This window comes from Microcaecilia unicolor, chromosome 2 (genome assembly GCF_901765095.1).
Source record: "Microcaecilia unicolor chromosome 2, aMicUni1.1, whole genome shotgun sequence".
NCBI lineage: Eukaryota > Metazoa > Chordata > Amphibia > Gymnophiona > Siphonopidae > Microcaecilia > Microcaecilia unicolor.
The window spans coordinates 87,390,419-87,416,085 of NC_044032.1; the positions used below are offsets into that span (position 1 = coordinate 87,390,419).

General features: G+C 48.1%; 1 protein-coding gene across 2 annotated transcripts in view; it reads left to right on the forward strand.

The window, feature by feature from the left end:
* Window positions 1–25,667, forward strand: part of PARP8 (poly(ADP-ribose) polymerase family member 8) — a 583,039-nt gene that overhangs the window by 380,088 nt on the left and 177,284 nt on the right. For both annotated transcript variants that reach the window (XM_030193114.1, XM_030193115.1), the window contains 2 exons: window positions 14,267–14,332; window positions 23,248–23,315. In XM_030193114.1, coding sequence (XP_030048974.1) covers window positions 14,267–14,332; window positions 23,248–23,315 — 134 coding nt within the window. The remainder of the gene's footprint in view (window positions 1–14,266; window positions 14,333–23,247; window positions 23,316–25,667) is intronic.

The window sequence follows — 25,667 nt, forward strand, 5'->3', positions numbered from 1 at the left end:
AAGGCCTACCATTCCTCTATGCTCGTGGCCAAAATCCAGTCTTACCAGCTCTACACGAGCATACACATGCGGAACAATGTGCGGCAGTTGGCGGGCTTGGTTGATGCTCTTCCCCCTGAGCAAGCCAAGCCTTTTCAGGAGGTGGTCAGGCAGCTGAAGGCGTGCAGAAAATTCCTGGCCAGAGGGGTGTATGACACCTTTGATGTTGCGTCCAGGGCCGCTGCTCAAGGTGTGGTGATGCGCAGGCTCTCATGGCTGCGTGCCGCCGACCTGGAGAATAGACTCCAGCAGCGGATTGCGGACTCGCCTTGCCGTGCGGACAACATTTTTGGAGAGAAAGTCGAGCAGGTGGTAGAGTCTCTCCACCAGCGGGACACCGCATTCGACAATGGACCCATTTTCCCTCCTGCCCCCTTGTCAGACCCCAGTTCCAGCTTCAGACCCCTTCTCCCATCTGAGCACTCCCCTCCCCCCAATCCCCTTCTCCCCTGAGCACCCCTCTGAGGTCCCCCACCCCTCCCCAATCCCCTTCTCCCCTCCTTGATGCTCTCCCACCCTCCCTAATCCCCTTTAAGCACCCCTCTGAGCTCCCCCACCCTTCCCCCATCCCCTTCTCCCCTCTCTGAGCTCCCCCACCCTCCCTAATCCCCTTTAAGCACCCCTCTGAGCTCCCCCACCCTTCCCCAATCCCCTTCTCCCCTCTCTGAGTGCCCCACCCTCCCTAATCCCCTTTAAGCACCCCTCTGAGCTCCCCCACCCTTCCCCAATCCTCTTCTCCCCTCTCTGAGCTCCCCACCCTTCCCCCATCCCCTTCTCCCCTCTCTGAGCTCCCCCACCCTCCCCCAATCCCCTTCTCCCCTCTCTGAGCGCCCCTCCCTCCCTAATCCCCGTCTCCCCTCTCTGAGCGCCCCACCCTCCCTAATCCCCCTTTAAGCACCCCTCTGAGCTCCCCACCCTTCCCCAATCCTCTTCTCCTCTCTCTGAGCTTGCCCACCCTCCCTAACCCCCTTTCTCCGAGGACAAGCAGGCTGCTTGTTCTCACTGATGGGTGACGTCCACGGCAGCCCCTCCAATCGGAAACTTCTCTAGCAAAGTCCTTTGCTAGTCCTCGCGCGCCCGCGCACACCGCGCATGCGCGGCCGTCTTCCCGCCCGAAACCGGCTCGAGCCGGCCAGTCTTCTTTTGTCCGCACTCGGTACGGTCATGTTTTCGCCGTGTCGAGCCCCGGCAGTTGGCGGGCTTGGTTGATGCTCTTCCCCCTGAGCAAGCCAAGCCTTTTCAGGAGGTGGTCAGGCAGCTGAAGGCGTGCAGAAAATTCCTGGCCAGAGGGGTGTATGACACCTTTGATGTTGCGTCCAGGGCCGCTGCTCAAGGTGTGGTGATGCGCAGGCTCTCATGGCTGCGTGCCGCCGACCTGGAGAATAGACTCCAGCAGCGGATTGCGGACTCGCCTTGCCGTGTGGACAACATTTTTGGAGAGAAAGTCGAGCAGGTGGTAGTCTCTCCACCAGCGGGACACCGCATTCGACAAGTTCTCCCGCCGGCAGCCTTCAGCATCTACCTCTACAGGTAGAAGATTTTTTGGGGGAAGGAAGACTGTTCCCTATGCTTCTGGTAAGCGTAGGTACAATCCTCCTTCTCGACAGCCTGCGGCCCAGGCTAAGCCCCAGCGCGCTCGCTCTCATCAGCAGCGTGCGCCTCAGCAGGGCCCCGCGGCTCCCCAGCAAAAGCAAGGGGCGAGCTTTTGACTGGCTCCAGCAGAGCATAGCCGACATCCAAGTGTCAGTGCCGGGCGACCTGCCGGTCGGGGGGAGGTTGAAAGCTTTTCACCAAAGGTGGCCTCTCATAACCTCCGATCAGTGGGTTCTGCAAATAGTCCGGCAAGGATACACCCTCAATTTGGCCTCAAAACCTCCAAATTGTCCACCGGGAGCTCAATCCTACAGCTTTCAGCACAAGCAGGTACATGCAGAGGAACTCTCCGCCCTTCTCAGCGCCAATGCGGTCGAGCCCGTGCCATCCGGGCAAGAAGGGCTGGGATTCTATTCCAGGTACTTCCTTGTGGAAAAGAAAACAGGGGGGATGCGTCCCATCCTAGCCCTAAGGGGCCTGAACAAATATCTCGTAAAAGAAAAGTTCAGGATGCTTTCCCTGGGCACCCTTCTCCCCATGATTCAGCAAAACGATTGGCTATGCTCTCTGGACTTGAAGGATGCCTACACACACATCCCAATACTGCCAGCTCACAGACAGTATCTGCGATTTCAGTTGGGCACATGCCACTTCCAGTACTGTGTGCTACCCTTTGGGCTCGCCTCTGCGCCCAGGGTGTTCACAAAGTGCCTAGCTGTGGTAGCAGCGGCACTTCGCAGGCTGGGGGTGCACGTGTTCCCATATCTCGACGATTGGCTGGTGAAGAACACATCCGAGGCAGGAGCCCTGCAGTCCATGCAGATGACTATTCGCCTCCTGGAGCTACTGGGGTTTGTGATAAATTATCCAAAGTCCCATCTTCTCCCAGTGCAGAAACTCGAATTCATAGGAGCTCTGCTGGATTCTCGGACGGCTCGCGCCTATCTCCCAGAGACGAGGGCCAACAACTTGTTGTCCCTCGTCTCGCGGGTGCGAGCGTCCCAGCAGATCACAGCTCGGCAGATGTTGAGATTGCTGGGCCACATGGCCTCCACAGTTCATGTGACTCCCATGGCCCGTCTTCACATGAGATCTGCTCAATGGACCCTAGCCTCCCAGTGGTATCAGGCTGCTGGGGGTCTAGAAGACGTGATCCACCTGTCCACGAGTTTTCTCGAATCCCTGTATTGGTGGACAATCTGGTCCAATTTGACTCTGGGACGTCCTTTCCAAATTCCTCAGCCACAGAAAGTGCTGACAACGGATGCGTCTCTCCTGGGATGGGGAGCTCATGTCGATGGGCTTCACACCCAAGGAAGCTGGTCCCTCCAGGAACGCGGTCTACAGATCAATCTCCTGGAGTTGCGAGCGATCTGGAACGCTCTGAAGGCTTTCAGAGATCGGCTGTCCCATCAAATTATCCAAATTCAGACAGACAACCAGGTTGCCATGTACTATGTCAACAAGCAGGGGGGCACCGGATCTCGCCCCCTGTGTCAGGAAGCCGTCAGCATGTGGCTCTGGGCTCGCCGTCTCGGCACGGTGCTCCAAGCCACATATCTGGCAGGCGTAAACAACAGTCTGGCCGACAGACTGAGCCGGATTATGCAACCTCACGAGTGGTCGCTCAACTCCAGAGTGGTGCGCCAGATCTTCCAAGCGTGGGGCACCCCCTTGGTGGATCTCTTCGCATCTCGAGTGAACCACAAAGTCCCTCAGTTCTGTTCCAGGCTTCAGGCCCCCGGCAGACTGGCATCGGATGCCTTCCTCCTGGATTGGGAGGAGGGCCTGCTGTATGCTTATCCTCCCATTCCTCTGGTGGGGAAGACTTTGTTGAAACTCAAGCAAGACCGAGGCACCATGATTCTGATTGCTCCTTTTTGGCCGCGTCGGATCTGGTTCCCTCTTCTTCTGGAGTTATCCTCAGAAGAACCGTGGAGATTGGAGTGTTTTCCGACCCTCATCACGCAGGACGAAGGGGCTCTTCTACATCCCAGCCTCCGGTCCCTGGCTCTCACGGCCTGGATGTTGAGAGCGTAGACTTTGCCTCTTTGGGTCTGTCAGAGGGTGTCTCCCGCGTCTTGCTTGCTTCCAGGAAAGATTCCACTAAGAGGAGTTACTTCTTTCTGTGGAGGAGGTTTGCCGTCTGGTGTGACAGCAAGGCCCTAGCTCCTCGCTCTTGTCCTACACAGACCCTGCTTGAATACCTTCTGCACTTGTCTGAGTCTGGTCTCAAGACCAACTCTGTAAGAGTTCACCTTAGCGCAATCAGTGCATACCATTACCTTGTGGAAGGTAAGCTGATCTCGGGACAGCCTTTAGTTGTTCGCTTCATGAGAGGTTTGCTTTTGTCAAAGCCCCCTGTCAAGCCTCCTACAGTGTCATGGGATCTCAATGTCGTTCTCACCCAGCTGATGAAACCTCCTTTTGAGCCACTGAATTCCTGCCATCTGAAGTACTTGACCTGGAAGGTCATTTTCTTGGTGGCAGTTACTTCAGCTCGTAGAGTCAGTGAGCTTCAGGCCCTGGTAGCCCAGGCCCCTTACACCAAATTTCATCATAACAGAGTAGTCCTCCGCACTCACCCTAAATTCTTGCCAAAGGTCGTGTCGGAGTTCCATCTGAACCAGTCAATTGTCTTGCCAACATTCTTTCCCCGTCCTCATTCCTGCCCTGCTGAACGTCAGCTGCACACATTGGACTGCAAGAGAGCATTGGCCTTCTACCTGGAGCGGACACAGCCCCACAGACAGTCCGCCCAATTGTTTGTTTCTTTTGATCCCAATAGGAGGGGAGTGGCTGTAGGGAAACGCACCATATCCAATTGGCTAGCAGATTGCATTTCCTTCACTTACGCCCAGGCGGGGCTGGCTCTTGAGGGTCATGTCACGGCTCATAATGTTAGAGCCATGGCTGCGTCGGTAGCCCACTTGAAGTCTGCCTCCATTGAAGAAATTTGCAAAGCTGCGACGTGGTCATCTGTCCACACATTCACATCTCATTACTGCCTGCAGCAGGATACCCGACGCGACAGTCGGTTCGGGCAGTCAGTTCTTCAGAACCTGTTTTGGGCTTTAGGATCCAACTCCACCCCCCGAGGGCCCTGTTTGTTCTGTTCCAGGCTGCACTCTCAGTTAGTTGGTAAATTTTTTAGGTCAATCTCAGTTATGTCCTCGCCGTTGCGAGGCCCAATTGACCATGGTTGTTGTTTTGAGTGAGCCTGGGGGCTAGGGATACCCCATCAGTGAGAACAAGCAGCCTGCTTGTCCTCGGAGAAAGCGAATGCTACATACCTGTAGAAGGTATTCTCCGAGGACAGCAGGCTGATTGTTCTCACAAACCCGCCCGCCTCCCCGTTGGAGTTGTGTCTTCCCTTGAAGTGTATTGTCTTGCTACATACTGGACTGGCCGGCTCGAGCCGGTTTCGGGCGGGAAGACGGCCGCGCATGCGCGGTGCGCGCGGGCGCGCGAGGACTAGCAAAGGACTTTGCTAGAGAAGTTTCCGATTGGAGGGGCTGCCGTGGACGTCACCCATCAGTGAGAACAATCAGCCTGCTGTCTTCGGAGTATACCTTCTACAGGTATGTAGCATTCGCTTTAAGCACCCCTCTGAGGTCCCCCACCCCTCCCCAATCCCCTTCTCCCCTCCCTCCCTAATCCCCTTTAAGCACCCCTCTGAGGTCCCCCACCCTTCCCCAATCCCCTTCTCCCCTCTCTGAGCTCCCCCACCCTTCCCCAATCCCCTTCTCCCCTCTCTGAGCTCCCCCACCCTCCCTAACCCCCTTTAAGCACCCCTCTGACCTCCCCCACCCTTCCCCAATCCCCTTCTCCCCTCTCTGAGCTCCCCCACCCCTCCCCAATCCCCTTCTCCCCTCCTTGATGCTCTCCCACACTCCCTAATCTCCTTTAAGCACCCCTCTGAGCGCCCCCACCCCTCCCCAATCCCCTTCTCCCCTCTGAATCCCTCCGACCCGACCCGAGATCCGTTCTCCTACCCTGTCCTGCTTTAAAAAAAATTTTTTCAAAGCGCCGGAGAGTGGCAGGCAGCGCGCCTTGCGTCTGCCCTGCTAGTAAAGAAGATCTCGCTGACGTCATTGTCCTCCCCACATTGAGTCCCGCCCCCCCCCCTCTGAGGCAACTTCCTATTACCGCGAGGGCGGGCGGGATTCAGTGTGGGAAGGACGACAACGTCAGCGAGATCTTCTTTACTAGCAGGGCAGACGCGAGGCGCGTTGCCTGCCACTCTCCGGCGCCTCGAAAAAAAAATTTTTTTAAGGCGGAGCACCCCCTCACCCGATGACACCCGGGGCGGACTGCCCCGCCCATGCTACGCCACTGCTCCGAGGAAAACCTTGCTAGCGCCCGTTTCATTTGTGTCAGAAATGGGCCTGTTTTACTAGTACATGTATAAAATGTCACTTATAAAATGTACTTGCGCGTTTACAAGTACATATGATGACAAGAATGTGTGCACTTCTACTATAATAAAACACACCTCCAACGAAGCTGACTCCGTGGCTTCAGTGAAGGGTTCGTAACATCGTAAGTCTGTCACCTCTCTCTGCCCCACCCTCGCGTCAAAACGTGATGACGTCGAGGGCGGCGGACTTATCAGAGGGAACTGCGTCTCTCGGCTTCAGAATGTTGGACATGCTTTCTATTAAATATAATTGGTCAGTTCCTTGAAGCACAGCAGAGCACAGCCTCCTGCACAGTAACGCTTAGCTGCCTCTCCGTGGGGTCTCCTTTTTCGCTGCCCACCTGCAACTCGCTCTCCATGGCGCTGATCAGCTGATAGACGCAGCACTGAGGCAGACTCTTCCCGCCGCCAGCGCCGCTCTACACAGGTTCCAGCGCTCATTCTCTCGCAATGCGAGACACCAGAACAACGCACGCGGAGCCAAGTACACCCTCGCAACTTGCTCTCCACGGCACCAGAGAGAGGGAGGACGGGGAGGCCTAACACCAGAGAGAGAGGGAGGGGGGGGGGGCTGACACCAGGGAGGGAGGGAGGGCATGACACCAGAGAGAGAGTGAGAGAGAGGGAGGGGGGCCTGACACCAGACCGGGGGGGGGGGGGGGGAGGTATCTGTCACACACGCACATTCTGTCTCTCACACACTCAGTGTCTTACTGTCTCTCACACACTGTCTCACATTCACTCTCTATGTGTCACACAGTCACTCACACACTCTTGGTCTCTTACACTCAGTCTCACAGAGAGTCTGTGTCACACACACACACTGTATCTGTGTGAAACACACTCTCTCTCTGTCACTGTGTCTCACATACGCACTTCCATACACTCTCATTCTCTCACAGACACACTTGCACCCAGACTCACTCTCTCTCTGTCACACACTCGCACATTCATTCTCTCTCTCAGTCACTCTCACATACACTCTCTCAAACATACACACTCCGAGGAGAACCTTGCTAGCGCCCGTTTCATTTGTGTCAGAAACCGGCCTTTTTACTAGTGTATACATATTTGTAGTAGTTGTGTTCAGGGGTGGAGCATGGCTAGGTTCATGATTTAGGTGTGTATAAAATGATGATCAATATTAAGGGGCGTAGTTATAAGGAGAAAAGTAAGTTTCTGTTGTTTAGTTCTCCTTTTAATCCTATTAAAGAGGAAGTTTTAAATGTTGATGGTATAATATTCCCTCTGCAGTCTAAATTGAGAATCTTAGGCATGGTTTTTGATAATTACCTTACATTTGAACATCAGGTTCAGGAGCTAGTGATTAGAGTCTTTAAGGACTTTAGAAGCTGAGATGAATAAGATCTAATTTCCTATAGAAATGTTTAGACTGCCTAGACCATGGTCCTCTTCCAGGTTGACTTGTAATATAGTCTACATGGGCTGCAGAGATAAGCTAATTTAGAAAATTCAAACTTTGTTAAATACACAGCTTGTCTGATTTACAAGGTACCAAAGTTTGAGAGGGTCACCTCATTGCTATTACATTTACACTGGCTGCCTATGCAGGCGCATGTAGTGTTTAAGTTATGTTCCCTGGATTTTCTGATTTTACATGGTCTGCCCCCCCCCCCCCCCCCCCCTTGCATGGCCTCTCTTATCCATTTATTGGTCAGGCATTGTAATTCTATGGATTTCTTTTACTGTTTCATTTCCCTACGCTCAAGAGAATTAAATATAAGAATTATCACACTAGTACTTTTGCATATCAGGCTGCTACCCATTAGAATAATCTTCCCTGTAGTATTAAAGGTCAGGCTAATTATGTTGGAAAGTTGTTTAAAATCTTTTTTATTTAGAAAATATTTGTCTCATTAATTGCTGATTATGATTCCTGGTAACTTTATTTAACTATGTACATTGATATGAGATGATATCTGTGATGTAATTTTCCTGGGAATGCCCAGTCTCTTCTCTTCACTATGTAAGCCACACTAAACTTATGAGGTATGTGTGGGGTATAAGTGTCCTGTAATGTAATAGTTAATGTGGGCTAAGGTGGGTTATTTTATTTCTATGCTATTTTAGCATAGGTCTCATTTTATGTGATGATACGTAGGGGCCCTTTTACTAAAGCATTGCGATGTTCCTGAAAATAAAACTGAGGCGGAAGAAAAAGCAAGGAAGGTGGAACAAAAAGATAAGAAGGTACCCAAAGAGAAAAGACACCCCCAAATCACTAAAACCAAAATACATACTAGGAAATGTAGATGGAAAGCGATGACCACAAATGCTCATAGTCTAAACAATAAAATTCATGACCTTCAAGCCCTGATGTTGGAGGTAGACTTGGACATAGTTGCAGTCACAGAGACATGGCTCAATGGTTTCCATGAATGGGATGTAAACATACCAGGCTATAATCTTTTTAGGAAGGATAGAGAGGGGCGTAAAGGTGGAGGAGTAGCTCTGTATGTGAGAAATGATATCGCAGCGACTGAAATGACAGGAAACTGGGGAAAGGAAGAAGCGATATGGATCACCTTAAAAAGAGAGGATGGAACCTCTGTCCACGTGGGCGTTGTATACAGACCCCCGACACAATTGGAGGAACTAGATAAAGATCTGATCGCTGATATTAATAAGTTGGCGAAGAAAAGAGAGGTGCTGTTGTTGGGAGATTTTAATCTGCCAGATGTAGATTGGAAGGTTCCATCTGCCAAATCTGAAAGAAGTAGACAGATTGTGGATGCTTTCCAAAGTGCTCTGCTCAGACAGATGGTGACGGAACCCACAAGGGAGGGAGCAACGTTGGATCTGGTGCTCACAAATGGGAATAGTGTGTCAAATGTCAGAGTGGGTGCACACCTGGAAAGCAGTGACCATCAAACGGTTTGGTTTGATATGACGGCTGAAGTGCAGGGCGGCCACTCTAAACTCAAAGTCCTGGATTTCAAGCGTGCTGACTTTAGTAAAATGGGGGAATACCTGAGGAAGGAGCTGATGGGCTTGGAGGACGTACGAGAAGTGGAGGGACAGTGGTCCAGGCTGAAAGAGTAATAAATAGGGCCACGGACCTTTTTGTAAGGAGAGTAACTAAAAGAAAAAGAAAACCGATATGGTTCTCCAAGCAAGTGGCTGAGAAAATAAAGGCTAAAGAGTTGGCGTTCCAGAAATATAGAAAATCTCAAGAGCAGGAACACGGGGAGGAATACCGGATGAAACTGAAAGAAGCCAAGAGAGAGGTACGTCTTGGTACGTCTGGCGAAGACGCAAGCGGAAGAACAAATGGCTAGAAATGTAAGAAGGGGAGACAAAAACTTCTTCAGGTATATTAGTGAAAGGAGAAAGACTAAAAACGGAATTGTGAGACTAAAAGATACAACAAAACGCTATGTAGAAAATGATGAAGAAAAAGCCAATTTGCTAAATAGATACTTTTGCTCTGTTTTCACAGAAGAAAATCCTGGAGAAGGACCGCTAGGGACTGGCAAAAGTACACCTGAGAATGGAGTGGATAGAGCACCGTTCACAGAAGAGAGTGTGTATCAACAACTTGGAAAGCTAAAGGTGGACAAAGCCATGGGACCGGACGGGATCCACCCCAGGATATTGAGGGAGCTCAGAGAGGTTCTGGCGGGTCCTCTTAAAGATTTGTTTAATAAATCCTTGGAGACGGGAGAGGTTCCGAGGGACTGGAGAACGGCGGAGGTGGTCCCTCTTCACAAAAGTGGTGATAGGGAAGAGGCTGGAAACTACAGGCCGGTAAGCCTCACTTCGGTTATTGGTAAAGTAATAGAAGCGATGCTGTTAGGCGGGGAGAGTCTGATTGGCACGGACGGGGAGAGGGATCTTGGGGTGATAGTATCCGAGGACCTGAAGGCGACAAAACAGTATGACAAGGCGGTGGCCGTAGCTAGAAGATTGCTAGGCTGTATAGGGAGAGGTGTGACCAGCAGAAGAAGGGAGGTTTTAATGCCCCTGTATAAGACGTTGGTGAGGCCCCACGTGGAGTACTGTGTTCAGTTTTGGAGGCCGTACCTTGCGAAGGATGTCAAAAAAATGGAAGCGGTGCAAAGAAAAGCTACGAGGATGGTATGGGATTTGCGTTCCAAAACGTATGAAGAGAGACTTGCTGACCTGAACATGTATACCCTGGAGGAAAGGAGGAACAGGGGTGATATGATACAGACGTTCAAATATTTGAAAGGTATTAATCCGCAAACAAATCTTTTCCGGAGATGGGAAGGCGGTAGAACGAGAGGACATGAAATGAGATTGAAGGGGGGCAGACTCAGGAAAGATGTCAGGAAGTATTTTTTCACGGAGAGGGTGGTGGATGCTTGGAATGCCCTCCCGCGGGAGGTGGTGGCGATGAAAACGGTAACGGAATTCAAACATGCGTGGGATGTGCATAAAGGAATCCTGTGCAGAAGGAATGGATCCTCAGAAGCTTAGCTACAATTGGGTGGCAGAGCAGGTGGGGGGAAGAGGGGTTGGTGGTTGGGAGGCGAGGATAGGGGAGGGCAGACTTATACGGTCTGTGCCAGAGCCGGTGAAGGAAGGCGGGACAGGTGGTTGGGAGGCAGGAAAAACTGCTGGGCAGACTTATACGGTCTGTGCCCTGAGAAAGACAGGTACAAATCAAGGTAAGGTATACACATGAGTTTATCTTGGGCAGACTGGATGGACCGTGCAGGTCTTTTTCTGCCGTCATCTACTATGTTACTATGTAAAGTGCGCTAAGATGGTGAGTTAACATATTTTAATGCGGAGTTTTACTGTGCAATTGCAAATTTTACATGTCACTTTTTGAGGGTTTGCCCACTATTCTTTACAGGTCATGCACTAATGTAAACATTAACACGCAGTACCTGCAGGATATTACCATGGGACCACTTACTGCCTCCTATTTAGAGGCAGTAGAAGGCACTTTTGTGCTCCTTTGTTAACTCTGCATTAGCCCAGTAGCACATGCTAAATATAATGCAATAGCTGGCTAATGCTTCCATGCCCACTCTCTACCCATGCCACGCAGCAAAAATTCAGAAAAATTCAAAAATGTGCAGTTTAACTCGTAGTAACAGACTACTGCACAGCCTGTAACGTATTTGTGCAGTAGCCTGTTAACATGCGCTAACCATGCATTAAGAGCTTATGACACCCTTTAGCAAAATGGCCCCTTAGTTACTAATAACCCAGGTCAACAGTAAAATAACACATCTTAACGGTAGCCCATGTTGATAACTTCCCCCTTAACAATGTGGTATAAAAAAAATCAATAGGAGAACACTAATCCAAATACCATCCACAATAATAGGAATTTATAACTTGTCGGACCATCAGTAAGCAAGTATTAGAAAAGCATATTCTTCTCAAAGGAATGACACCTATATATTCGTCAGAGGTCCTTTTACATATTTTTCATTGTACATTTTTGGCCAAAACATATTTTAAAGGTCTAGTTAGTGAAAAGGTGCAATATATTGTTGCTACTTAAATATAAAAATGTCTATTCCCAGAAATTCAAACACTTATCTATATAAAGGAACTTCTAATGATCATTTCAGATTTCCACATCAGGAGAATCACTATCCAACATGATATCATGTTTAGATTATCTGTGTCGGGTAACATGATCTGAAGATTGATGTATTCCTATCCCAGAACTACTACAGAATGCAAGAGTGCATCCCCCTCCCTCCCTCCCTCCCTCCCTCCCTCACTCTGAGTTCCAGGGTCCTCCCTCCCTCCCTCAAAGTTCCAGGGTCCTCCCCCTTCCCTTCGAGTTCCAGGGTCCTCCCCCTTCCCTTCGAGTTCCAGGGTCCTTCCCCCTTCCTCCCTTCCCTTTGAGTTTCAGGGTCCTCCCCCCTCCCTCCCTCCCTCCGAGTTCCAGGGTCCTCCCCCCTCCCTCCCTTCCTCAGAGTTCCAGGGTCCTCCCCCCTCCCTCCCTCTGTTCCAGGGTCCTCCCCCCCGAGTTCCAGGGTCCTCCCCCCTCCCTCCCTCCAAGTTCCAGGGTCGTCCCCCCCCCCCCCTCCGAGTTCCAGGGTCATCCCCCCTCCCTCCCCCTCTCTCCCTCTGAGTTTCAGGGTCGTCCCCCTCCCTCCCAGTTCCTGGTTTGTCTTCCCTCCCTCCCTTCCAGTTCCAGGCCCCCTCCCTACGAATTTTAAAAGTCATCTTCACTTACCTCATTGGGGTTACGTCGGCTGCCAGCAGCTGTAAAAGGCATGCAGGCTTGGCCCTTCTCTCTCTCTCGGCTGTGGTACCGTCCTCATTTCCTGTTTCCGCAAGGGCGGGACCACAGCTGACAGAGCGAGAAGGGCCAAGCCCAGTGGTGTGCTGGAGCCGGTTGTTAAATTTTCTTCCGGCTTGCGAGCCGGTTGTTGAAAATTGCGAGCCGGCTCTGGCTCTCCTCCCTCCCTCCGGATCCGCCTCACCGCCCGCTTGTTTTTTGAATTCTTTGGGACAGGCAGTCTTGCCTGCCCGCTTCCAGCGCTGACTGACCTCCCTTGCCGATTTGCGCTTTAAAAATGGCCACTGAGACTTCCAGAGGCGGCCTCGCAAGACTTTGGCTGAAGTCTCAGCGGCCATTTTGAAGCGCGAATCGGCAAGGGAGGACGGTCAACGCTGGAAGCGGGCAGGCAAGACTGCCTGCCCCGAAGAATTGAAAGAACAAGCAGGCGGTGAGGGATCAGGAGGGATGGAGAGAGGGAGGAGAAGAATTCGCGAAACAACTCGGGAGGGGGTGGCAGGGGGAAAAGGGAGTCGCTGCTGGGCATGGGTGGATGGAGGGGGTCGCTGGGTATAGGTGCATGCAGGGCAGGGGAGAGGAGGGTACACTGCTCGACATGGGTGCATGCAGGGCAGGGGAAAGGAGGGTCACTGCTGGACATGGTGCATGCAGGGGAGAGGAGGGTCACTGCTGGACATCTGGGTACGGGCAGGACAGAGGAGGGTCGCTGGGTATGAATGCATGCAAGGTAGGGGAGAGGAGGGTCACTGCTGGACATGGGTGCATGCAGGGCAGGGGAGAGGAGGGTACACTGCTGGACATGGGTGCATGCAGGGGAGAGGAAGGTCACTGCTGGACATCTGGGTGCATGCAGGGCAGAGCAGAAGGAGGGTCGCTGGGTATGGGTTGCATGCAGGGCAGGGGAGAGGAGGGGAGAGAGAAGAAATGCTGGACATGGATGGAGGGGAGAGAAGAGTGAGGAAGGAGATGAGATGAGGGAAAAGGAAGAGAGGAGAAAAACTGCACATGGATGAAGAAAATAGGCAGAAGCTGAGGACCAGAAATGAAGAAGAAAGGAGGAAATAAATAAATGGAAAGGAAGCCCTGGAAGCGGAGTTAAGAGGACAGATAGCAGCAGAATCGGATACTGGGCCAGCATGATCAGAAAAACAGTCACCAGACAACAAAGGTAGAAAAAAAAATCATTTTATTTTCATTATAGTGTTTGGAATATGTTCACTTTGAGAATCAGGTGCTCAACATTAAAAGTTTATATTTATTTACTTATTTATGGCATTTTATCCCACATTAAACATGAATTAGATTAGAACCTGGGATCATTTAATTTTTTTTTTCCTGAAGAGAGTAATGCATTGCCCCCCCCCCCCCCCCCCCCCCCGGCTATAGCCAGCTGTGCAATTTTTTTTTTTTTTGGGGGGGGGGGCGCAGAGGTGGATGGGGGGGGCGCAGTGGTGGGGGGGGGGGGGGGGCGCCAAGGTGGACCGGGGAGAGAGCCTGTTGTTAAAAATTTACCAGCACACCACTGGCCGAGCCTGCACGCGTTTTACTGCTGCTGCCGTGTGCCGTAACCCTGACTTGGTAAGTGAAGATGAATTTTAAAAGTCAGAAGGAGGGGGCCTGGAACTGGAAGGGAGGAAGGGAGGGACGACGACACCCTCATGCATGTGACGAACCAGGAAGTACGCTAATGTCACAACAGGAGATGGATACAGCCTTATAGCCAGCACGAACACCACGAACCCTTCAGTGCCACGGGAGTCAGCTTCAGAACTTTGGAGGTGCTTTTTATTATAGTAGATTTTAATAAGATTTAATCTGAACTGATAGGACTTGAAAATTATGAGAAGATGAAAATTTACTTGAACTACTCATTCTTACAAACTGACTTTTAGCAAAGGAGAGTGTGGCTATAAATGTTTTTGTATTGCATGTCTAAATTGTTTTGTCTTTATCAACAGAAGAAGAATTACGACAGAGTCATGAAAGCGTTAGATAGCATTACATCTATTAGAGAAATGACACAGGTCTGTATAACATTCTTAATATTCAAATATGATAAACTGTATTATTTTTGTAGGATATTTTAGACCAGAAAGGAAATATGCTTAGTTTTTTATGCATGATCACCACTGACCTAGTATTTTCCCAATGTTCCCATTTGTTAAAATGACCTTTCTTGTTTATTTTATTTATTTGTGACATAAACCACATTATCCCAAACAAGTTTGAGTTCAGTGTGGCTTATCTCTAGTTAAAACAGTTGCATCGTTTTAGTAGCATTCCGTTTCACTTGCCACTCTCTTTTGTCTTGGTTTAGGCCAATGGTTCTCACCATGGGCGTAGACTGGGGGGGCAATGCCCCCCCCAAATGACAACGACGTGGACTGGCGCTAGAAGTAAAAAAAAAAAAAAAAAACAAGCAGGCACACGCTCGTCTCTGTCCGCTTCGCTGCTTCCCTGCCCTCTCTGCGTCCCGCGCGAAAGGAAATGACATCAGAGGAAGGCGGGATGCAGACAGAGAGGGCAGGGAAGCAGCGAAGCGGATGGAGACGAGCGTGTCTATCTACCCCCTCTCTTCCTACCTCCCTCCGGCGCAGGCAGCAGCAATCTTCTCTAAGCCTTTCTTGTTCCTGGCATAGGTGGGAACAGGAACTTGAAGAGAAGGCTTCCGGGGCAGACTGAAGACAGCGTGTATACGTCGCTACCGCTGCCAGGAGCACAGAAAGGTTGAAGAAGACTGCTGCCTGCGCCAGAGGGAGGGAGGAAGAGAGGGGTAAACGGAGTCACCATCCTGGAGCTCGCGGGGGGGGGGGGGCAGCAGAGGGAAGATGGATGGGACTGGGAGGGTGGAGAGCAGAGGGAAGGAGCAGAAGATGGATGGGACTGGGAGGGGTGGGAAGCAGAGGGAAGGAGCAGGAGATGGATGGGACTGGGAGAGGAGGTGAGCAGAGGGAAGGAGCAGGAGATGGATGGGACTGGGAGGGTGGGAAGCAGAGGGAAGGAGCAGGGGATGGATGGGACTGGGAGGGTGGGGAGCAGAGGGAAGCCTACTGGAAAGAAGACACTGCATAAAACAGAAGACACTGGGACCAAAGCGAATAGAAAAACTAAATGATCAACAAAGGTAGAAAAAGTATTTTATTCAGAATATATTAATTGAAATATGTCAGCTTTTTGAAATGTGCATCTGTGATATTTTGCCTGTAAATTTCAATTCCTTCCTCCATATTAGCATATTCATTTGCATATGTATATATGCAAATGAATATGCTAATATGCTCCACCCCATCCTTTGCCCTCCCCCCCCCCCCCCCCCCCCCCCCTCAAATGAAACAGTCAAACTACGCCTATGGTTCTCACCCACAGTGTCGGGACACACTGGTGTATATCCACAAAAGAATTTGGTGTAGGCAGCAATCCTGTTTTTCCTTTACAACCATCAGTGCCTGCAAACTGGAAAGACCAGCAATCTGAGTCAGTTTCTTTAAATTCCTGTAACTGGTCCCTGTTTCAGCTTTCCCACTATCCCCAATAATACTGCTGCCTTCATGGCCAACTGAAAATGTTGCAGGCCTGCTGTCCATAGATTCTGTTTGCTATATAGTTTTTTGAGTAGCATATTTGCAGGATTTTGTGTTGCTTCATAGTATGTGGCAGTGGAGTGATTTTGTGCTGCTGTTACTGAAGTGACACTAAAATTTGAATATGTATTTGTTTTGATGTATGACAAGTGAGAAATCTGGGACTGATGCATACATCTTTTTGATATGGGATAGGCAAATTCACACTAAACTTACACTTAAACATTGACATATTTAGGCATGCTCTTTTCAGCTGTGAATTTTAGTTTTCAGTGTGTCACATGAACGTTGTGTGTCATACATGAACGTTGTGTGTCACATACATGAACGTGTGTCACAAAAGAAGAAAGGTTGAGAACCACTGGTTTAGATCTTTGCTCTTGCTGTGAATGAAGGCATAATGCAGTTGAAGCTTTTCTTTGGCTTAGCATTGTGGATGTCTTTCATTTTTTTCTTCCCTTTTTAAAGGCTTTACCATGTATCATTCAGGCGCCTTATAACCTTGTAAGGTCCCGCCCTATTAGCTTGAAGTTTATTCTGACGAACTGGGACTAAAACAAGTACCTGGTGACCCTCATAAAACTCTCTATTTTGGGCCTTACGATCATACCAGGTCTTTTGCTTAGTCTGGCCTGCCTGCAAGTTACCTCTGTCAAGCCCACAAGTTCTTCTAATGCCACATATTAACTACATATTCAATTATAGGGGTGTCAGAGGTATCGATTCCTCCCAACGTTCTCTTATTAGGTCAAGGGGCCCTCTCACCCTCCGACCACAAAGCAACTCAAATGGGGAGAGCCCTGTAGACTCCTGAGGTAATTCTCTGTATGTAAACAGTAGATAGGGTAAGTATTTTTCCAAGTCTCGGTCTCCTGTTTCTTCAAAAGTCTTTAACGTGTACTTTAATGTACCTCCACCAACCCATTAGTTTCAGGGTGATATGGTGTGGTACGTACAGTTTTCACTCCAGAGTGTGCCACAGATTTTGGATCAACTCACACATAAACTGTGTCCCTTGATCTGAGAGTATTTCTCGTGGATATCCTGCCTGGGAAAATATTTCTACCAGGGTAGTGGCAGTTTTGTCTGATTCTATGGAGGATAAGGCTACTGCTTCAGGATATCTGGTAGCAAAGTCCACCACTGTCAATATATATCTTTTCCCAGCTCGGCTAGGGACAGCTAAAGGCCCCACTATATTCACAGCTATTCTCTCAAAGGGCTCACTGATAATGGGTAAAGGTTTCAGGGGAGCTCGGGGGTGGTCTTTGGCCTTGCCCACTCTTTGGCATGCATCACAGGTTTGACAATAGTCAGCTATGGTTCGAGATACTCCCGGCCAATAGAAGTTCTGGGTCAATCTGGTGCGTGTGCATTTCATCCCCTGATGTCCTGCTTGTGGAATATCGTGTGCAATCTGTAGGAGTTCTCTGTGTGCTCTGAGCACTATAAGCTGCTTGCCTGCTGTCCAGGGCTTATTGGGATCAGTCTCTGTGTACAACAAGTCTCCTTTCCATAGGATACGATCTTTACCAGTCTCATTGATTAGCTGACCAGCCCTCTGCCTCAGGGCTTCCAGGTCAGAGTCAGAGCGTTGTGCTTCCTGAAAAGCATGTCTCTGTCCTATATCAGTATCCATATCTGGAAGCGTCTCTGTTGGTGACTCTGACAAATTAGGGTCATCAGTCTGATCAATAGGTGTCTCAGTTAAGTCAGGCTGTTCAATACTCATGGCCCTGGTCGCCTCTGGAACTGGTGCTGCTGGAAACACTGGAGTGCCGCCTCCTGTCGCTTGGTCAGCTGGCTCCACCTGGACTGGCTCAGGATCTGGAACTGGACAGGTGATCGCTTCTGCTTGTTGGGCCGCCTGGGCATGACTACAGGTCACCATAGCGGAAACGCTGACTCCACTATCAAGGGTAACGTTCATCAGACCCATGTTGGGCCCACACAGCATTGGTACCAGCATTTTTGTCATTATGCCTACTTCTCTGTATCCAGGCTTGGTACCCCAATCCTGGGATACTCGAGCAATGGGTACAGTCTTTCTGGATCCATTAGCAAGCACTACCTCCACATTTGCCCTGGTAGAATAGCATTTTCAAGCACTAGCTGTGGTCGTAACAAAGTCATGCTGGTGCCAGTGTCCACAAGTCCAGCCACCTGAGTCTGGTTCACAGTTACTGGAGAGCTGTATTGTTGTGGAAACCCATCTGCTTCCTTGCATGATGAATGGCCAGTAACTTTTTATGCTGCAGCAACTGTGTGGGTCTCCTTGTAGAACTGGAGCCAACCACGAAAGCTGCCAGCCTTGATGCAGGAACTGGAATGCTCTTTTGTGCAGGCTTGGGATTTTCCGGGCAATCTGTCTTGAAATGTCCTGTACACCCACACTGGTAACAAGGACATTCATGCCTGAAGTTTTTAGGTTTTTGGGAAACACTGGAGGGTTTGCTGACAGTCTCTGAGGTTGCAGGGATATATGACTTAGGGCCCTGGCTGCCCTTAGATCCCAGCTGTTGCGAATATGGTCAGCTCCTCTTTGCCTACCAGGGGTGGTTAGCCATGAAGGAGCCAGCCAACTCAGCCGCCTTCTCTGAATTATGGGGCTGGTGATCTTGGACATGTTCCCTCATCTCTGCACGACAATGCTGAAGAAACTGCGACAGGACCATCACATTTTGGCAGTCCTCCAGGGTTTTAACTTCAGCTCCACTGAGCCACTGCTGGTGGTGCTTGTATCTTAGCTGGATCACAAACTCGCTGTGAGTATCATCCATCCCCTTTTGCAAAGTCCGGAACTTCAGTCTGTATGTCTCAGGGATAATGGCATAGCGGTTCAACAATGCTTTTGCGCACCTCCTCAAACTGGGAGCACGTCTCCATAGACAGTCTTTGGAATGCCTCAAGTGCTCTACCAGTGAGCTTTCCTCCCTGATAGCGCACCCAGTCTTTCTGAGGAATCTCACTAGACTAGGTAAATTTTTTTTCAAAGGCAGTTAGATACCCATCTATGTCACCTCTGGTATCATCAAACTGCAAAAACAAATTGGGCCCAATCGAGGCTGTGGATCCTGCCTCGGGCCTTGGCGCAGAGGTTGGTTTGGAGATTTGCATATAAGCCATTTCCATCTCCAGCTTCATTTTCTGCAGCTGGAATTCACGCTTCTCAAGCTGCTGTCGCTCTTCCCGTTCTTCTCTCCGCTGCTTATGATCCTCTCGCCACAGCTAGTCTAACCTATCACTCTACCTGTTCGTTTTCGCTGCAGCTGGTCTAGCCTCTGTCGCTCTAGCATGTAGATCTGCTGGATTTCAGGTGGTGTGGTATCTGGCCCTGCCAACTCATGGGCCTTTGCCCACAAGGGGTCTGCTCTCCCCACAGGAGAACTGTGCACAGGCTGTTCCTGCAGCTTCTCCCCACTGAGGACATCCGGTTGCTCTTGTGTTAGGACAGGCATATCAGTGTCTGAGGACTGCTACCAGTCACCATCAGCACGCTTCTAATCTCCCAACACTACCAAAAAAAACTGAACAGAACTGTTACTGCTGCACTTGTTCACTGTGCTCTGTGTCTGGAGGTTACAGATAAAACGGACTCTGAGCCTGATAATCCCACCGCTGCCACACAAAAAGAAGTACAAAGGTCTGTCAAGAAACACCTAGCCACCCACCTGGGATTACCCAGCAGCTATTTCAAGGGTCTATCCCCAGCACAGCTCAGGTCAGCCTGCTCTTGTTGCTTGTGCTCTACACTAGCACCCTCCTCCCACCGACTGGGTCACAACCATCTCGGGGCGAGTCTCCCCTTCTCCAATTATCCCCAGTGATTTCTAGGTTGCTATAGCCACACTCCAGAAAGCACTCACAGATCCAACACAAATCACCAGGATTCTGTATCAGTCCAGACAGGCAGAATGTTTAAACAATTGTGTTTATTCTCAGAACTTGGAACAGTGGACAATAAAAGTGCAAATAGCAAACAGTAACAAGTAACTGAAAAAATGGATCAAGTAGAAAACTAACTAAACTGGAGGAAAAGTCCATAATCTGCTATTGAGACAGACATAGAAACATAGACATGGGGAAGCAACTATTTGCCCTGGGATTGGTATCATGGAGGGTTGCTGAGGTTTGGGTTTCTGCTAGGTACTTGTGACCTGGTTTGGCCACTTTTGGAAACAGATGGGCTAGATGGACCATTGGTCTGTCCCAGTATGGCTATCCTTATTCTCTTGTAACTGGGGCTATTTTGTTGCTAGGTTATTTTAACGGGGCTGTTTTGAGTGGGCTATTATGTTGAGGTGCCTTATTGTGGAAATCCTGAAAACCTGACTGGCTGGGGTGCCTCCAGGACTAGGTTTGGGAACCACTGCTCTAGTTGTTCGCTTCATGCAAGGTTTCTTATTGACAAACCCCCCTATTAATCCTCTAGCTGTGACATGGGATCTCAATGTTGTCCTCGCCAGCTGATAAAAACTCCTTTTGATTCCTGTCATCTGAAGTATTTGACCTGGAAAGTTGTGTTTCTGGTTGCAGTCAGTCGTCGCAGGATCTTTGAGCTTCAGTCCCAAGTACCTGACCCACCTTACACTAAATTTCACCACAATAGAGTAGTTCTCCACATTCACCCTAAGTTCCTTCCTAAGGTAGTGTTGAAGTTCCATCTTAATGAGTCAATCATTCTACCAAGATTTTTCCCAAAATCACATGTCCCCGAGAGTGTATACTGCATATCTTGGATTTCAAACTAGCCTTAGCCTTCTATCTGGAGCGGGCTAAAGTCCATAGATAGTCCACCCAGCTTTGTTTCTTTGACCCAAACAGGATGGGGGTAGCCATTGGCAAACACATAATTTCCAGTTGGCTAGCAGATTGCATCTCCTTTACTTATGCCCAGCCTGGGCTGACTCATAATGTCAGGAGATTTGCAAAGCTGAGACATGGTCATCTATCCACACATTCACTTCTGATTACGGCCTTGAGCACGATACATGGCGAGACAGCAGAAAGGCAGCCCTAACTTTATCTGATTAGCTGTCTGAATGTTGTTGCTAATAGCACTCACTACAAGTCATCGCTGATTCCCAGATATTTAGTACTAACTGGTATCCAGATAACAATGCTTAATATCAGGTGCTTTTTTAAATATTGGCCCCTATGTTTCTATGTGTCACGCTTTTATTGATAAGTTTTCTTGTACTTTTCAAAAAAATTAAATAAAATCAAAATAAAGGATTCGTTTGGCATGGTAATTGAGTCCCTTTAAATTGGTCCCTCCCTGACTAACACTTATTGGGAGAACCTAAACAAAAAGCTTATCATACTTGCTGTTTATGGCCTGTAAAATTTTAGTGGCACATATCAACGTGAAACTATATCTACTGATATTGAGTCTGCAGCCATCAGTAAATTTAAAGACACTGACCACCGTTAGCTAAACCTGACCCTGATATTCAATGTCGTGTCTAATCCAGGCACAGGCATGGAACACCTGGCTAATAGGTAGCTACCAAAAGTTATCCTGGTCCAAGTTGATATTTGGACTAGTGGTTAAGCTATGACAGCCTTTATATTGTTCTAATTTTATCTAGGCACGCACTCAGTGAAGAGAAAATTGATGCTAACTGGGTAAATATCATCTCCACCCTGACTATGCCCTTGGATCGCCACAGCACTAACTGGATAGTTCCATGGCAGTGAGAACATGTATTCATCGACAAAAGCCAGTTAATTGCCACTGAATATGTGCTCTGGGGCTGGCCAGTGCAATTTAACCAGGTAAAAGTCTTTCTATCCGGTTAAATTGTTTTGAATCTACCCCATAGGATATAATGGCAATTCTCCGAGGACAAGCAGGCTGCTTGTTCTCACTGATGGGTGACATCCACGGCAGCCCCTCCAATCGGAACACTTTCTAGCAAAGTCCTTTGCTAGTCCTCGCGCGCCGATGCGCACCGCGCAAGCGCGGCCGTCTTCCCGCCCGAACCGGCTCATGCCGGCCAGTCTTCTTTCCGCGCTCGGTACGGTCGTGTTTCGCCGTTCGCGCCCCAAAGTTGACCTTGCACGTCGTTCATCGACTTAGTTCTTTAAAAAAAAAAAAAAAGGTGTCGGGAGGAGGCCTTTTGGTTTTCTCCCTTCCCATACTTCGAGTTTTTTGCCCCGGTAAGTTTTCTTTCGTCGTCGGGGTAGGCCCTATTTAGGCCTCGGTCGAAGTTTTTCTTCCCCCTATTTTTGTGGTGCCATTTTCGCCATTTCGAGTTTTGATCTCGCCGGCGCGATTTTTCCACCTATGACATCGAAGTCTTCCAGCGGCTTCAAGATCATCTTAATGTCTGTCCTTGATTATATATATCAACATCTAACGCTCCTGTATACTGAGCACTAATTCTATAACGGAACGGAATCTGGGGACCAAGATTCCATTGTAGAATACTAGTATAAATTGACATCAACATACCTATATTTAGGTGTGCCCACATACGCCATGTCAATAGCCGGCTTATGAGGGTGCAGCTAAATTCATTAATTTAGCATGTAACTTATAGTATTTTGTAAGTTACACAATAGCACACTGCTCTTCCAGCCCCACCACTTAAGTCAGGCAGTCTCACCTCTTCCACTTCCCTCAGAGACCCTGCTTAGAGGGTCCAGGCGATATGGGGGTAGAATTAATCCCTACTTACTCCTTCTCTGGTGGCCCTTTCTACCAAAATGATGGTACTGTGTGAATATAACTAGGAGTCAGTGGGAGCCATTTTGGTACAGGTTGCCCCCAGAACATAAATGAGTAGGGATCAATCCTGCACTTCACATCTCAAGATTCCCCTTTGTGAATTGAGGACTGAGGAGTGGGGTGGGTCCAGCCCTCAAATTACTTGATTTAAGGAGCTGGGCCTGGAGGGGCAGGGCTCTGGGAGGTCTGATTTTTTTTTATTTTTTATTTTTAATATTTTAGCCATTGGCAGTCATTGGACTGCCGAGGAACTGAGGTCAGTTCAAGCACAGGAGACCTTTAAATTGCAGTCACCATAAAACGTTCCTCTTATTTTAAATGTTACTTATGTTGCTGCTGCCAGAATTATGCAGAATTTCTGGTTGTGACTAAATGCATATCTTGTGAAGTCTTGCTATGGGATGCTACAAAGAGTACTAACCCATGAGTATTTTTGCAGGTTAGTACATGAGCCCTTAGTGACTCAGTTCAGTGACTGACAGTTTATATTTAATATGCTACCATAAACCTTTGAAACCTGTGTATCTTGTTTAATGACCTAGTTGACTAGCACGTTAGTTTTGGCTTACTGAGCATGTAATAAATATAAGTACAAAAAGGTGTTTTTTGGTTTGTTTGTTTTTAGGCACCCTATTTGGAAATCAAGAAACAGATGGATAAACAAGATCCCCTTGCCCATCCGCTGTTGCAGTGGTATGGAAAGTGCTTACTGTCTTAATCTGTTTTGCTGGTTGTATTTTACAAATCATTTAAAAAAGGCTTTTAGCTGTGTTCCTGTTAAAGCATCAAAATATGCAGTAACTAGTACATACTGCTAATTCTAGAGCAGTGGTTTCAAAATTCTGTCCTTAAGGTCTGCAAACCATTCTGATTTCCAGGATATGTTTAAGATAGGTTTGTATGACCACTTCTTCCTTTGTATGCAGATCTCTCTCTTGTGTATTCATTAGCAATATCTTGAAAATCTGGGTGGAATATGACCCTCAGGGATTGGAGTTTTGAGACTCCTGCTCTAGGTCACTTTATATCTTAGTGAAATAACTAACAAAAACAAGTACAGCTGCTACTGAAAAAACATATCCTCCTGGATTTATAAGTGATCAATTAAAGTATCTGGAACAAAGGAGTAGCCTAATGGTTAGTGCAGTGGGCTGAGAACTAGAAGGTTCAAGTTCAATGGCAACTCCTTCTGGCCTTGGGCAAGTCATTTAATCCACCATGCCTCAAAAGAAGGCAATATCAAACCAGTCCTGTATCATGTCAAGAAAGCCACTGAGGGGAGGGGGGATCCCTCATTGCATGGTCACCAGGAATCAGTTTGACTCAAGGGCACATCAGGATCTGGACTGAATATCTAAATATGCAATTATGGTTTCTTGAAATGGAGTAATATACAGTAGTTATCTTTGGTGCTTCTTTTCTGAGCATTGTTAATGCTATAACAGGTATTAATTGTAGTAAATGCCTGCATTACTGCTAACGTACCATATAGAGGTATGCACCATTTACCCATATCAAAAGTGTCATTAATTGACAGGCACCTATGTGCACTAGACTCTATTTTATAAGGTAGCATCCAAGTGCCTTAGCATCTAACCATAAAGTCAATACTCTATAATGCCTTTTATTTAAAAACTGAAAACCATTTCATTACCTGTATCTGACAATCGAATAGCATTAAGATATGACAATAATATTTCATGTTTGACCAGGTCAAAAGCTGAGCTCATAACTAACTGCAGCAACAAAGCTGTTTTTTCTTTATCTACAATCAGTCTGAGTTCAGTAAGTTATGCTAATAAGCAGGTCTCTGTACTAAAATAGTGTTTTAAATCTGAGCACATGCAATCTAAAACATCACATTTCCATAAGTAATCTACCAATTGATTCGCTACCGCTGTTTTAAGTAGTTTTGCCAGAAAAAGGTATGCTGGTAAGGGAGTAACAGTCTGAACAGGACTTTTTTTTTTCCATCTTTTAAGAGCAGAGTTAATGTAATGGAACATAAAACGTCAGGGAAGAAGCCATGTTTAAGAGATAAACAAAAAAACACTCATATCCTTCCTCAAGGAGATATTTAAAATAACTTGGCTAGACAGGGATCAAGATTGCAAACCTTTTAGTACATAAATATTGCCATACTGGGAAAGACCAAAGGTCCATCAAGCCCAGCATCCTGTTTCCAACAGTGGCCAATCCATGTCACAAATACCTGGCAAGATCCCAGAAAGTACAAAACATTCTATACTACATATCCCAGAAATAGTGGATTTTCCCCAAGTCCATTTAATAATGGTCTATGGACTTTTCCTTTAGGAAACCGTCCAAACCTTTATTAAACTCCACTAAGCTAACTGCCTTTACCACATTCTCTGACTACGAATTCCAGAGTTTAATTATATGTTTAGTGAAGAAAATTTTTCTCCGATTAATTTTAAATTTACTTCTAGTCTTACTACTAGTCTTAGTATTTTTGGAAAGCGTGAACAGATGCTTCACATCTACCCGTTCCATTCCACTCATTATTTTATAGACCTCTGTCATATCTCCTCTCAGCGGCCTTTTCTCCAAGCTGAAGAGCCCTAGCCGCTTTAGCCTTTCCTCATAGGGAAGTCATCCCATCCCCTTTATCATTTTCGTCGTCCTTCTCTGTACCTTTCTAATTCCACTATATCTTTTTTGAGATGTGGTGACCAGAATTGAACACAATATTCGAGGTGTGGTCGCACCATGGAGCGATACAAATGCATTATATAACATCCTCATTTTTATTTTCCATTCCTTTTCTAATAATACCTAACACTCTGTTTGCACCACACTGAGCAGAAGGTTTCAACATATCATCATCGACGACACCTAGATCCCTTTCTTGGTCCGTGACTCCTAACGTGGAACCTTGCATGACGTACCTATAATTAAGGTTCCTCTTTCCCACATGCATCACTTTGCACTTGCTCACATTAAACGTCATCTACCATTTAGACACCCAGTCTCATAAGGTCCTCTTGTAATGTTAAAAAGCAGCGGTCCCAGCTCAGACCCCTG